Here is a 14,600-nt window from a genome sequence, read left to right as displayed (position 1 = left end):
AGAAAAAATATCCAGATATTGTGTTAATGACAGAAACATTTGTTATTAATTGACCACTAAACGTAGAGTTTATTCTACTAAATTGCACCTTTAGTGGAAAATGTGAAAAAGTTATTCCTAGGTAACTGGATGCTAACATTTTTTCTAAATAATTAGATGCCACTGGAATATGCCTTTCTTTTCTTGTGAGATATGCAAAACTTTTTTCCTGGATATCTGCTTTATGACCTAAAGTCTACAATGTTGTACAAATCTGTAACCTAGGGAACGAAACTATTTTAAAACCAGGTAGCTTCCATTTGGATAATGCCTGGTATTATTTCCAACTATCTTGTGCTGCGTTATTTATTCATTCCATGGTCACAATGATGGAATAAAAAAAATATCAATTTTCTTCACATACCTGCATCATTTCTTGGTTCCAGAAAATGTCATGAGTCAGAATGGATGTGTGGACACATCTACATCTTTACACAGGCCATTGGACAAAGTGAGCATGTAACATATATGGTCATAAATGAAGTAATTAAAATCTTTTGTGTACTGAAAAATACTCTTAATTTGTTTGTTGAAATTCTCATATGTGTGATTTCAAGTTCACTGGAAATGTTGCCGTTTGTTCTGCTTTCCTATATCTTCATAAAGTTTTACTCTTTTCATTTTATTCTCAATTTACAACCCACTAAATCTATGATCAATAATCTTTCTTCTGTCACTCTTTCATATTTCACTGAAGAATAAGTCATATTATGTTTCCAAGCGACAGAATGTTTACCAAATCTCTTTTCTTTTATTACAGCCTCCTTCACATAATTCACATGGAGCTCTAGTCCACATTGTACTTATCGGTGTAACAAAAAATATTTCACACACATTCTTGTTTATTAAATCCTGAATATTTAAAATGTGCTATTTTAGAATTCAAGAAAGCCAGTTCAAGAAACAAACTCAGATTTATTTCATGCCCTTTTTTATTTCAATGTTCTCCAACTTCCAAGTATAAATATTTGCATTTAATAGGCAATTTTTATGACAATCATGGGGATCTCTTAAAGGAAAAAAAAGAGACTGCAAATACTTTATTGCAGAAATACTAACCATTTTTTAATATAATTTGATAATTAACAGTAGGGGATACTACAAACGGACATTATAATATAGAGCCACACAAAGACTGACAAGTAATACACAATTCAGAGGACCTCTAACAATTCACTTTAAGGTAAACATTAACGGACAAGGAATTACATGAATGCGAACTCAGGTGCTACCGTATTTTCAAAATGAGGGGGGAAATATTTGGCAAAAGTGATAAAGCACTATATACAAAATATACATTAAAAGATACATTTGTAAACAAGATAGCTACATGTGCTTTAAAGGAAAAAAGGTGAAAGGGTTTTCCCCTCCAGTACAAGTAATTGTAAACTATGAAATACTTCCCAGAGAACGACATTTTGATTTGGGGGTACATTTGCATTCAGTTTTATTCCCAAAGCACAAATTCAGACTATAAATGACAGGAATACCCGAAGAGCATTTTTTCTTCTCTGCTTGTTTTAAATAATTCATGAGTAGCAAATGAATATACTACCACTCAAATGGACATTTAGAAACTGGCTGCTGCTATCATTTTCTGAGGCTTATAAATATGAACAAATCCCACCTGGTTTATTTCTTCCCCAGGGAAATGCATTTAGAACTCTTGTAAAGATCTTGTAAACAGTCAGTTCATAATTAGGTTATGCTTGGTTGGTTGTAGTTAGGAAACAGGAAAAATGCCCTGGAGGACACTCAAGTTTAAATGGACTTCTATAAGTTTGTATAAAAAGGAAGAAAAATTAATGAATTTTCTTCTCATTTTAACGTTCTTGTCTATCATAACCTTTGATGTTTTTATCTGTTTCCAACCAAATCAAGTTTCCTTCAAAAGTCATCCATTTAAACTTATTTCATGTATCATGAAATTAAAGTAAGGCTTAGGAAACCTAAGCTCACATTCTAATCCCAAAAAGCGCCAACATGTTCTCCCCTTTTAATCTAAAAATGTTTTTTTCTTATTTTAAAAAATTAACTTTTCTATACAAATAAATATCATGCTATGAAATGTTTACAGATACTTAATATACTTCAACCAGAATGTGAATCCTAGCATCACTTGCAAATAAACAGCAAGTTTAATTTACAATGTAAGGCCCCAGCTAAGTATGTTATCAGGTACTGAATATATTATCTAGATAAAATGATGGAAAATGCAACCTTCACCACTTTTGTCATAAAACAGCAAAGAAAACTGAACCACTAAATGACCAAATTTACCTCTCATGATAGCAAAGATGAAATGTAGTTCTCACATTTGCTTCTACATAAGTATCATATTAGAAAGGCCAAACCACAGTTAATATGACCTGAATAAAAATGTATACTTAGCATGCCATGAAGAAAAAAGAACATTTCCTGTTATTCCAAAACTGTCCTCCAGCAAGGAAGTATTATGTAAGAAGACAATGGAAGTTTTTTCTGTTTCCTAACACCAACACTAAATAAACACAATCCCTGCGCATTAAAGAACTGCAGCTTGTTCATTTAAGCCAATGTTTCTTAAACTTGGGAACTTTATGATGCATGGACTTCAACTCCCTGGGAGTTGACAAGTTTAAGCAGCACTGGGTTTAAATGAGTAAGTCTAGCTCACGCACAAAAGTATGAATCTGTGGTGCTTAAAACTATGCAGCAAAACTCATTAGAAATCAGTAGATCTCAATATTCTTAGATTTTTATCATCGGTGTACAAATCTGAACAAGAAAAAAAGGATCTACTTTCATCCTCCCATTAGAGGAAATGCAACTGTGGGTTCAGTTTAGGCCTAAGCTTTAGCAATTCTATTTCTTCTTTGATTATGGCAAATTGGTGGCAAAGCAGCAACTCTAAAAAAGAGTAAACAATACAATCAGCAGCAGTTGGATACTGTAAATCAAAACAAACACATTAAGTATTTACATGAACTTGCCACGACCAGCTGCAACCCCAGGCCCACTTTACCTCAAGTCTCTCAACTTGTAAAAGTATTTCTATACAAATACCATATGCTAACAGTTTAACCGGTAACATTTGGGAAGACATTTATGAAAGGGGAATAAAACATGAGTCTTTCTTTACAGACCCTCTTGAAGTGGCACACTTTTTTTCTGAAAGAAAATACTACACAGTGCTGATTTTTGAAGGGGGAGGGGAAACAGACAACTAGACTTTCATTCGAGACGTCCTATTTGCAAGCAACTACTAAGAGCTCTTTTTGTGAGGGCTGTGTTTTGAAGGGTCTTTCCCTCGTTTCTGCCGGGAAGAATCTTTGTCCAACGAAAGTGCATTGAGAGAGTCATTTGTAGTCCCTGACTTTGGCAAATCTTTACCTACATTCTGTTTTCTTGTAGCAGAGGATTGAGGCAGACTGGGGTCTCTTCCTTTTATGTCCACAGTGCTAGCAGAGTGAGACCTCTCCTGACCTCTGGGTTTACCCCCCAAATCAGAAGTAGGGATTTGCTCTTTAGGGGGTGACGTACAGCGAAAGTTCAATAGTGACACAGTTTCTGTTCTGCCATCTGCTGAGGAAGAAAAGCTGCTTTGCTTTTTGACTTCCTTGCAGTTTGCTTCGAGGGGCGGCGCTGCTGAGAGCGCTTTAGCCTTTGAGGAAGGCAAAACTGGGGCTTTCTGTCTAGGTTCTGGGCAACTGAATGGGCCATCCACCTGCTTTGTAGTGTTTCCAACTGTGCGACACGAATTCTGCAACGTGGTCAAGGAGGAATGTTTTGTTGGGTTTGATTTACTCCCTTCTGCCAGCTGCTTTAGATTTGCGTGTCCTTTTCCTTTACAGTCCTGAAAGTTTTTGTTACCTGTGGCTGACTTTTCCACAACTTTTCCTCTGGCATCGCAAGCAGGCACAGAAAAGCTGGAATCCAATTTCTTGCTGTCACTTTGAAAATAAAGTGCATCAGTACATTTCCTTCCTTCAGGTTGTTTTTCTGGAGATACTGTTGGGTTACTTGAATCCTTATCTCCCTCTTTGCTCAGCAAGGGATACTCTTTCGCAGTGGACACCTTTGGCTTGTTCCGTAGATGGAATGGCTTTTGATCAACTGGATCTCCTAAGCTTGCTATCCCTTCCTTCTGAAAAAGCTTGGCATTCTCTGTCCCCTGGCTTTTACTAAAAGATTTAAGCTGATTTTCAGCAGCTCTATTGAGCTGGACCGGTGGTTCTGATCTACACGCTATCACCACATTCTGCTCTGTTTGTATCTGTGCATTATTTAGCTTTCTCTGAGAGCTTGAAGAATGTGAGAAAGAGTCCAAAGTGATCTTAAATATGTTTTTCCCCTCCTTTCGAGAACCAGCCATTCCCAGTGCACCGTTCTCTTTTTCTTTTACCTGTGTAGCTAATGGTTTATGTGTAAATTTTTCAGAATGTTTTGATTTAGAGGAACAAGCATCAAGAACCTGCTTTGATTTCACAGTGCTATTCTCCATAGCAGGCTGGAGAGTTTCTTGATTGCTATAACACACAGGAACATCTGCTGCAGAGGGTCTGTTGAATGGTTCTTTTACAGCAGGAACATCAGAATTGCTACTTTGTGGCTTAAAAGCAAAATTAGGCTCCTTATCAGCAGTCGGAGGCTGTGTGTTTTTAGATTGCCTCTGCTCTTTTGATCCCAGGTCTCGAAGCTTATCCTTTTGCACAGTTGCAGCAACCATTGTCTTTTCTATTTTAACTGAATTGAAACACTTTGGGGAAAGCAAAGCATTCATTTTCGGCTTAGGCATGCCAAATTCATTTCCTGAAAATTCTCCAATGATGTTTTCATCTTCCTTTGCAGGCTGTTTAAGCATATCTTTGACATCTTTGGGCTTTGTCTTGGAATTTGATGCCTGTACTTTTGCTGTACCACATGCTTGTAAATGAGCAGTTGAATCCAAAGTATACCTTTGACTGTGCTTAGAGTCTTGATTCGAAACCAAATTTGGAACGAAGCTCTTCACTGAGGAATCTGCAGTCCTCTCATCATCACTCTGTTCGGTTTTCATGTGGCTCTCCAAAACTTCTTTAACATGCTTCTTCTCTTTTCGTTTGCCTTTTTCAGTGTTTCCTTGTCCTTGAGTAGCTCTGCAAGTTATCATAGCAGGATTCTGATTTTGGAAGCCATTAGATTTCATATTGTTCGTGCCAACCTGGATTGTCTCTTCTTTTTGACAGGTCTCCCTTACAGAGGAGTCATCGTTAGCACTGAGATTAGAGAGTGATTTTTTTGACAGCTGTTCAATCATCACAGATGCTGAAGTTGAATGCTGGGTATTTTTATTAGGCTTTGAGCTCTGCAGCTCCAAAAGATTAGATTTACAGGGTCTGGATTGCTGGATAGTTGGTAGCACCTTCTGAGTAAAGGGCTCAGCTTTTAGGCTATTGTCACACTGGGGGAGTTGATCATTTTTAATACTCTGGTCACCTTGGAATGCACATGAAGACACTTCTGCCTTTGAAGACTGTGGCCCTGAAAGTAGAGCAATATCTAATGTACCTTCAATTGGTTTCAAGCAAGAAACAGACCTTCCTTCTAGCTTGTAATCTGAAGAACTCTTCCAGGCCAATGATTCTGTGGAGATCAAGGTGGATTTCTCCATGCCAGGTTCCGCTCTGCTGTTCAAGGTTTTGAGGGGAACAAAAGGAACAGAACTAATCTGAGCAGCATGAGCACTGCTGAGAAATGAAGGACTTTCAGCAGGCGAATTGGAATTCTGCGTAATATTTATAGGCTTAGCTGAATTAAGTTGTTGGCATTCAAGGATGCTTGCTGCCAATTTGGGCTTTAGCACTGGACTAGAATTGTCATCACTTTCTTCGGAAGATATTTTCTTTCGAAAATAATCTATATTTGCAAGTTTACTATCTAATCTTTCAAATTTGACAAATTCTTTTGTTGATGCACTTTTATCTACATTCCCTTCTTTTCCATTTGCCAACTTCTCGGATGAGTGAGGCAGAACATCTAGCAATGTGCACGGAGGGGAAAGTCTTTTGAAATCATAAGACAAATGACTAAGTTCATTAAGTGCAGGGCTATGACATGCCATACATGCGTCTGAAGCGCTGTATTCTTTGGACTTCAAGTTTGCATTCTTCTGAAGGGTGTCTTTCAGTATGCCGCCTGTTGACTGTGTCTCCAAAGCTGTAATTTTAACTTCAGAGTGATTTGATCTTTCCGATGCTTTGTGAAACACTTTTTTGCTCTCCTTGTCTTCCAGGCATGAGATAATAAGGTTTTCTGATTCACTGAAAAGTTCATGTACGGTGCTTGTTTTCTGCAAATATTCTTGTTTTTCTGCCAGATCTTGTTTTTTCACAACTATCTTGAACTTTAATTTTTCTTTATCTAGTTCATCGACAGATTCTTGCCTGCCCAGTTTCCTGCAAAGGGGGCGTTTTAAACAGCCTTGCTCGGCAGGCCTCACTCGTGTGACCGAAGGCGATTCCAATGCATTCTCCTCCAGACTCTGAAGGGTTAAATCACGCTGGGATGCTTCTCTAATAACCTCTTCCTGAGTTACTTCCAAGCTGTGTTTGCGCGAGCATAAGTGTTTCTTATCAGTGCCATAAGAAGGAGCAAGTTTTTCTTCTGACTGAACCCTTTTGAGCAGTGGGGATCTTGGTGGCTCTGCACTCTTAGGTCTGACAATATGTCTTACAATAGTGGGAGGCGAATGCATTTTATTGGGGAAAGCCTGGGCTATTTTTGCATTGCCTATTGAATGACCCAGTAAGGGTGATGGAGATCGCTGAGGAGAGGTTGGCTGAGGTGTTGGAGACGGAGTCCTAGCCAATGGTGAAAGGGGAATACTCCCAGCTGATTTACGCCTTCCAGATCTGTATCTTGATCCTCCAAGCTTGGGTCCTAAACCATGGAGTGTGCTGGGTCTAATATGTCCTGAGCCAGCTGGAGAATTGGGTGCACTTGAACTTGGAGAACTACTTTGGGAAGAATTGGTTCCTAGGGGGAAAAAAAGAACACATAAAACTATAAGTTCTTCATTTCAATATTTAGAAACTATTATAGGACACATTATTTCCATAGAATCTAGGTAAGGTAAAGGTAAAGGTTCCGCTTGCACATATATGCTAGTCATTCCTGACTCTAGGGGGCGGTGCTCATCTCCGCTTCAAAGCCGAAGAGCCAGCACTGTCTGAAGATGTCTCCATGGTCATGTGGCTGGCATGACTAAATGCCGAAGGCACACAGAACGCTATTAACTTCCCACCAAAGGTGGTCCCTATTTTTCTACTTGCATTTTTACATGCTTTCGAACTGCTAGGTTGGCAGAAGCTGGAACAAATAACGGGAGCTCACTCTGTTACGCGGCACTAGGGATTCGAACCGTCAAACTGCCGACCTTTCTGATCGACAAGCTCAGCGTCTTAGCCACTGAGCCACAGCGTCCCTTTCATAGAATCTACAGATCATGAAAAAAACTATTGTCAAGTCTGATACAGACTAAATATTATCAGAGATCATATTTCTCCAGCCTTAGAAATTTTATGTTTGACACTCATACAGCCACACAAGAAACTTCATGAAAATCATCTCACCTTCACACTAACTCTGGGATTAGTATCTGAAGAACTTTTAATTTTTTTTCATTGACAATCTTTAATCACCAATTCCTTACCTGAGGGGAAATCAGGGGTGGAACGAAGGCTTAGTGTTGGTGATCGGGGAGATAAGCTATGAGTTGGAGAACCAGGTAAGCTCTCTCCTGATGATAATGATCGATTCAGACAGGAGAAACTCCGACTTGTATGAAGAAGAGGGGATGGTTGCTTAGCCAGCTTTTTGAAGAGAGATCTCCTCCTAATATGAAAACAATTTTTTTCAGTAAAATCCCAGTAAAAGCAATAATCCAAAAGTTATAACAACATTCCTTTAGTGGTTAAAACTTGCCAATGTTTTACTTGACATTGCAGCTAGATGTTTGGGCACTTACGTTGGAAATCAGAGGTATTTGTTAAAATCTACAAACTATGAGAGATAATTTCCAATTCTATTTTGGAAGTCTGGGATAATGCTCTATCTATCTATCATCTATCTATCTATCTATCTATCTATCTATCTATCTATCTATCTATCTATCTATCCACCCACCCACCCACCCATTGCCCATCTCACCCGAGTGACTCTGTGCAGTTTACAAATAGCAATAATAATAGCACTTAAAAGCCATATGCTAAACACTTTTTAAAGAAATCCCAACTAGCCAAAATCTTAATTGTGAAAAACTCTTGAAAGAAAGCTATGCTATAAAAAGAGAGAGAGAGATAGAAATCCCACTGCCCCTCTTATTATTACATGTAAATACTGAAAGTGACACTCACAACTCCAGCAGCTTTCTAGCAGGTTAATCGTTATAAAAAGCACAATCTTAAATTATTCTAACAAAAAGCTATGATTCTAATATCCTAATAATGATTAAACTTTTGGGTATTTTAAGAAATTTTGTAAAGTAATCTTGTAGAGTAATTAATCAACAGCCTTTAAGGTAATATTTAATGCTAGTAAGATTAAGAAAAATTGGAAATCTTGATTGAAAATACAATTTAAAAAGATACATCTTACATAAAGAAATACATATTACAAAAACATTACAAATTTCATTAAGGAATCACAACTCACCTTTCCAAGCTCTCCTTCTTTTTTGTTTTCTTACTCCGTCTAACCATCCGGCCTCTATAGCTATTCTTTCTAGCTGGTCCGGTTTTTATTGAGGTATTTTCAAATGGAGTAGTAGTAATTGACACTTTATTGCCACTCTGTTCAAATAAGAAAACAGGATCAGACAATATGGTAGCACTATAAAGTCTTTATTTAAAAAGTAACAAAATAATCAGAATATGGGTCAAATATATGAACCAGAAGGGGAAAAAAACACATTAGGTTGGTGCGTTCCATAACAAAACTCTAGAGGTTGATATACTACTGAGATACTAAAGTGCGGCAGGGGGGGATGTTCATTTGAACTTGGCTGATTTTTATCATCACTACTCTTTTGTGTCTTGACCAGGTATTCCTGGATTTTTCTTTAATATCCATAGCCTGAAAAAGTCTGAGAAATTTTCTATCCTATGTAGACATAGGATTTTCTGTGTCACTCTCATTGCCAAATCTTAGTTTTTGTTATGCAAAGCGATTATAAATAAGATTTTTACTACGAGCAGTATTTTTCTTGTTTTTAGCATTCTTTATGCTTCATATTACAAGTGATGTTAATTTAGAATGCCCCCGTAGCCACATGACAATGATTAGGTGCTTGGCAACCAGCTTGAACTAATAATGGTTATAACGTGATTGCTATTTATAGCCTTTCCTGCCAGTTTCCTATAGCAGTCAATGAGAAAGCCAATGAGGGAAGGTTGCAAGACATTCTGGTAAGTCCCCCAGCCCCTCCACCCTGTCCATCGCCCAGCGCTTCTTGGCTCACACCCCATTGCATGTTTATCTCGTGTCTACCTGTACATGTGGTCCACCATATTCTCATGCCCCAGACTTCCTGTATTTGCATGTGGCCTGTACCACTACTCCCAGGGCCATTCCCCCTCCCCTTGGCACCCCCAAATACCTTACCTGGAACTTCCATGCTTTCCTGCTTAACAACCTGTGCATCTTGGATTATGATGCTAACCAGGATCGGAATTGTTGTTGCTAACAATACGGTCGTGTGGTGTTGTGAATTTACAACTGTATCACTTAATGATAGTAATCCTGGTCCCAATTGCCATCATACTCCAAGGACTACTTGTATTACAATTTTTTTTCCAAACTAACACGGTTTTCAGATGCAAATTGTTATTCAGCATTGAATCTGCTATTCAAAGCAAAAGTAAAATAAACAATTGCCATTTTAAATAGATACATCTAAGCCCCCTAAGTATGCCTAAATATCTCTTTGTAATCTGGTTATAGATTGTAAATATCCTCTAGTTATTGTTTTTTAAAGCATATTCTGCAGATCTTTAAGAGTTAGCTGCCTGCAACAAACTGTGTTTTTGGTCTCAGGGCAGTATACACACCAGTCTTGGGATATATAAACATTAAGCCAGTTTTGGATAAATTGAGTGAAAGGAATAGTAAATTAGGTAGTATTAATCTGGGTATTCCCCAAAAGTAACAGCACAACCACGAGAATTCTATAGCCCAAATGGTATTACTAAAAATTCTGAAAGTTTATTATAACCTCATCCAGGTTGAGAAAGACTGAAATAAACCATATGATCCTGTCAACAAACAGTTAATGCCAGAATATATAGATAGTTTATGCAGGGCAATAAATTAATATCACCCACCACACATTCTGTATAAACTTATGTATATAGCCTGTAGTGCATTAGCAGAATTGTGCAGTTATCTGTCTACTTATAATGTCATACACCTTAATCCCTCTATAAATTAAATCATGGTAAAAAAAATTCTGATGTTTTTTACGGCAAAATATTTTTTAAATTGACTTCATAAAAATCCATTTCCTAAAACACTTTCATTGTGCCTTTCATTTCAATTTACACAAAAGAAAACTATTTTTTTTTAAAAAAACTCTACTCAAATGATTTGAATTCACACACTTTTGGTAATACGGGATATACAGTAATAACAAAATACGACATATTATGAAAAAAAAACCAATTAAAAATGGTATCTAATCCTTGTGAGAAAAAACATGGTCTCAATGATATAGTCCGAAGGCCGATTTTGTTCCATCAGTTTGTTCATCGGATTGAAGCTGGCAAATTATACGTGGTGATAGAATTGTGGAAGACAGTTTTTTCCGATGAAGCTAATTAACTTTTTTTAAAAATGGTTTTTGCTTTACAATTTCAGTTTCTCTAAAGTATAAAAGCAACAGTATGCCTAGTGCATGCTTGACAGCAATTTGAAGGAGACCTGAGTTGAAAAGACAAGCTGCTGGAGACTTCCTTTAGTACAGGGGTGTCCAAACTTGGGAACTTTAAGACTTGTGGACTTCAACTCCCAGAATTCTCCAGCCAGCAAGGCTGGCTGGGGAATTCTGGGAGTTGAAGTCCACAAGTCTTAAAGTTCCCAAGTTTGGACACCCCTGCTTTAGTATATCATTACTATTTATCAGGTGTTAGCAGAAAAAAATGGAAAGAGGATGAAATATAATTACACAGTTCAGAGGATAGCTAATTGCAAGGAGTGCTTTATTTTATATTATTACATTTCTGCCATTTTTCTCTTCATTAATTTGGGAGTGCATCTCCACCCATCCTGCCAGATTGCCTCCTCCAGCTCTGAGAGGAACATCTAAGGCCTCTGTTTTTATGACATGTAAGTGATTTTATTAACCATTTTCCACTTGATTATCCAAATGCATAAGGTTCAGAATCACTACCAGGCACTCTGGACAAATAAAGGAAGGCTTTTAATTATTTAATTAAATTAAATCATTAAAAAATAGATGAATATAAATAAACACACCCAATTTAAACAAATTGAAAGGAATTGAAATGGGTGAAGGGACCAATGAAGTTGAAATCAAAGCAGGACATTTCTGAAGTAGACTATAGTCCCTAACCCCCTATGACCCTTCCAAAGCTTACTGAATCAAAATTGGGGGGCGGGGGCGGGGGGGACAGACACACAGAAACACAACAGCCATATTCAGCTGACTTGCTTAACTAACTGGATCATGATGTGTGTCATATGAACAGGAATACTGAGTCGTATGAAATCTAATCTTGTTTGAGATACGTCCCGAGTCAGCATGTCATTTAAATGGCTGACTGGAAGGTGTTCGCTATTCCCTTTTGTTGGTTGAAATGAAGCTTTGATAACAAGATTTATTTGATCGTTCCCTCTGTGAGGTCATCTCGGTTTTCATCCTCTCCAAAAGCAGAATAGGTGTCAGTCTTGTGAGAGAAACCAGACAGAAAGCAAGGCCAGATGAGTTAATGCTGCTTGAATGTATGTTAACAGTAACAGAATCCTGCAAGTGTGAAAGTATTGTTCCTCCCTTCCCATTCGCTTTATAGCCCAAGAAACTAGTGGGAGTCCTGTGTTGACTCCCCCTGGATGCTTCCCCAGATATATCTCTAGACGTCAGCTCGGGGGACGATGAACCAGTTCCTGAGCTGAGTTGACTGATGGCTCTGAGCAGCCATCTGTGAAGGATTTGGCTGAGGGTCCGGTGGGGAAAGCATGAAGCTGCAGCCAGTCAGTGAGGAGGAGGAGGAGGAAATGCCTTCTGCACTGATCCGAGAAGAAGAAGGACAGAGAAAAGGCAGGAGCAGAGAAGGTCAGCCAGACTACTCGTGAAGAGAAAGCCTCGCCCTTCTTGATGGGCTGCACTGGAAGCTGGATATTTGGCACGCAGACATATGGAAGCGATGCTGGGGGACAACATGTTTGTTTTCTAGCTGTGTGTTTTCTGGTTGATGTGATTCCTGCCTCGCTTTGGATTGACACCATGCCTTGACTTGGATCGTAACTTGGACACTCAAGACTTTTCTTGCCTTTTTTTGGGGGGGGGGGAAAGATAGAGGATTTGGCAGACTCAGGGGTGGATTGGCAGCAAAAAATAGCGGAGTTGGAAATAATGGCTGGGTTAAATACGAAAGATGTAGATAAGGACCCAAGTGAGGAGCATGGGAAGCGAGTTAAAAAGAGAAAAGGGAAACTTCTAAGAGGGTGAGAGATGATAGATAGAAAGCATCCTTTTTTTGTTAAAACAAACTGACTGATAATAAGAATTAGAGTAGATTAAGCAATTAGGAATAGGGGGAATATTGTTATACTTATTTTTGCATAATAAATTTAAAGTGAAAGGTAAAGGTTAAGATCAGATTTTGAAAAAGGATGTTATCAGGTATGTTTAAGAACAATGCTATTACTATTAGAAGAGTGTAGCAAATATTGAATAACAGAAGAATGAAGGATTATGTGCTGACATAAATATGTATAACATTAGAACCATATACATTTGATTAATGTAGTAATTCTCATTTGTATCAATATTACTTTTCTATTAAACTGAATGATACTCAGATGACACACTGTCCTTGTAATAATGTTGATGTACCATATTTTTCGGAGTATAAGACACACCTTTTTCCCTCAAAAAAGAGGCTGAAATCTGGGTGCGTCTTATACACTGAATACAGCATTTTTTGCCTCCCGAAACCCTGTCCCCTTCCCCAAATTGGCCATACATAGCCTTTAGGAGGCTTCCATAGTACTCCTGGAGGCTGGGGAGTGCAGAAATGAGTGGAAAAAAGGCTGGTTTTAGCTCAATTCCCCCCCCCCCCCCAGCAGCATTCTATAAGCTTCCTAAAGGCTATGCATGCCCTTTTTTGGACAAAAAGCAGGCAAAAACGGGTGGGTTTTTTGCTCATTTGGGGGGGCACCCCCCCAGGAGCACTCTACAAGCCTTCTAGAGGCTATTCATGCCCTTTTGGGGGGGGGGGGAAACCAGTCCGTTTTTGGGAGGTCTGTAGAGTGCAAAAACTTTTGTTTTTAATTTGCCTCTTCAAAATCTTGGTGTGTCTTATACTCCGGTGCGTCTTATACTCTGAAAAATATGGCATATTTAAAAATAAAAGCACTTTATGCAAAAGAAAAGAAAAGAATGGGACATGAACAAAGAGACACTACTGTAAATGACCCCTCTGGCTTCTTACCGCAGTTAATGGGGAAAGAGATTGAGATAATATACTACAAAACATTACAAAGCTTGGTCTTGTTATTATATCTACCATCCAGAATGAGGGGGGAGGAGAGATTTTTTTTTGAAAGGTGTATCATCTGGTACTTTCTTAGAATATCTTATGTTCAAAGTATTTTTTTTCCTCTGCTCCATTTATTCTCTACCAGCCAATAATTTCTGCATTATTTACTTATATATAAAGCTAGGCACACCACTTGTAATATCTCCAGATGGTGTACAAGTGAAAAACAGGTGCAAAAGAATTGAAATGAAAAGGAAGAAATAATCTAGGACTAATACATCTAGCTCATAAAGAAAATTCTCCCTACTACTTCCTAATGCAACATCTGGAGAAAGAATCTGGACTCCAGAGCTTTTTAAAATGATGGCAGAGTCATGTCAATTCATATTTAGGAGTGTGGGGAGGGCGTGTGCAGGGTTGTTATTCCAGAGGAGGCTTTTGCAACAAAGAAGGCAGACCACCTGGCTATCAGATGACTCTGCTTTAAATTAGGATTTAAAGCTTGTCTGCTTTGTCAGGAGCCATTGGACAGACAGTCTTTGATGCTAATTGAGCAAAACACTAAAAAAAAAACCCCACCTTTAATTTGTATGTACTATCACATTCCAATTCCCTTTATAATTTGCTGAAGTTTTGTAAATTCATAGTCAATGTTAATTAATATTCCAACTTAATAAATTATTTGAAATAAAATATAAGAATATGTTAACCTAGATTAATTAAAAATTATCATCAATGCATTAATTGTCAGCTATAAAGTCCTACTTCACAGAAATGTATGGATATCCTAGTGGAAATAAGTTGTCCACTGAGTTGATGGACAAA

At 38.0% G+C, this 14,600-nt stretch overlaps 1 protein-coding gene across 7 annotated transcripts in view; it reads right to left on the bottom strand.

The window, feature by feature from the left end:
- Nucleotides 1-953: 953 nt before the first annotated feature.
- MAST4 (microtubule associated serine/threonine kinase family member 4) overlaps nt 954-14,600 on the bottom strand; it is a 221,933-nt gene continuing 208,286 nt past the window's right edge. For all 7 annotated transcript variants that reach the window (XM_081945100.1, XM_081945101.1, XM_081945102.1 and 4 more), the window contains 3 exons: nt 8,713-8,849; nt 7,712-7,893; nt 954-7,035 (listed from right to left, as the gene is read on the bottom strand). In XM_081945100.1, the coding sequence (XP_081801226.1) occupies nt 3,284-7,035; nt 7,712-7,893; nt 8,713-8,849 (4,071 nt within the window). In that variant the 3' untranslated portion in view covers nt 954-3,283. The remainder of the gene's footprint in view (nt 7,036-7,711; nt 7,894-8,712; nt 8,850-14,600) is intronic.

Source organism: Natrix helvetica (assembly GCF_964273705.1).
Source record: "Natrix helvetica genome assembly, chromosome: 2".
Taxonomy (NCBI): Eukaryota; Metazoa; Chordata; class Lepidosauria; order Squamata; family Natricidae; genus Natrix; species Natrix helvetica.
Note: the sequence above shows the minus strand (reverse complement) of the source record. Positions and strands in the feature narration are given on the sequence as shown.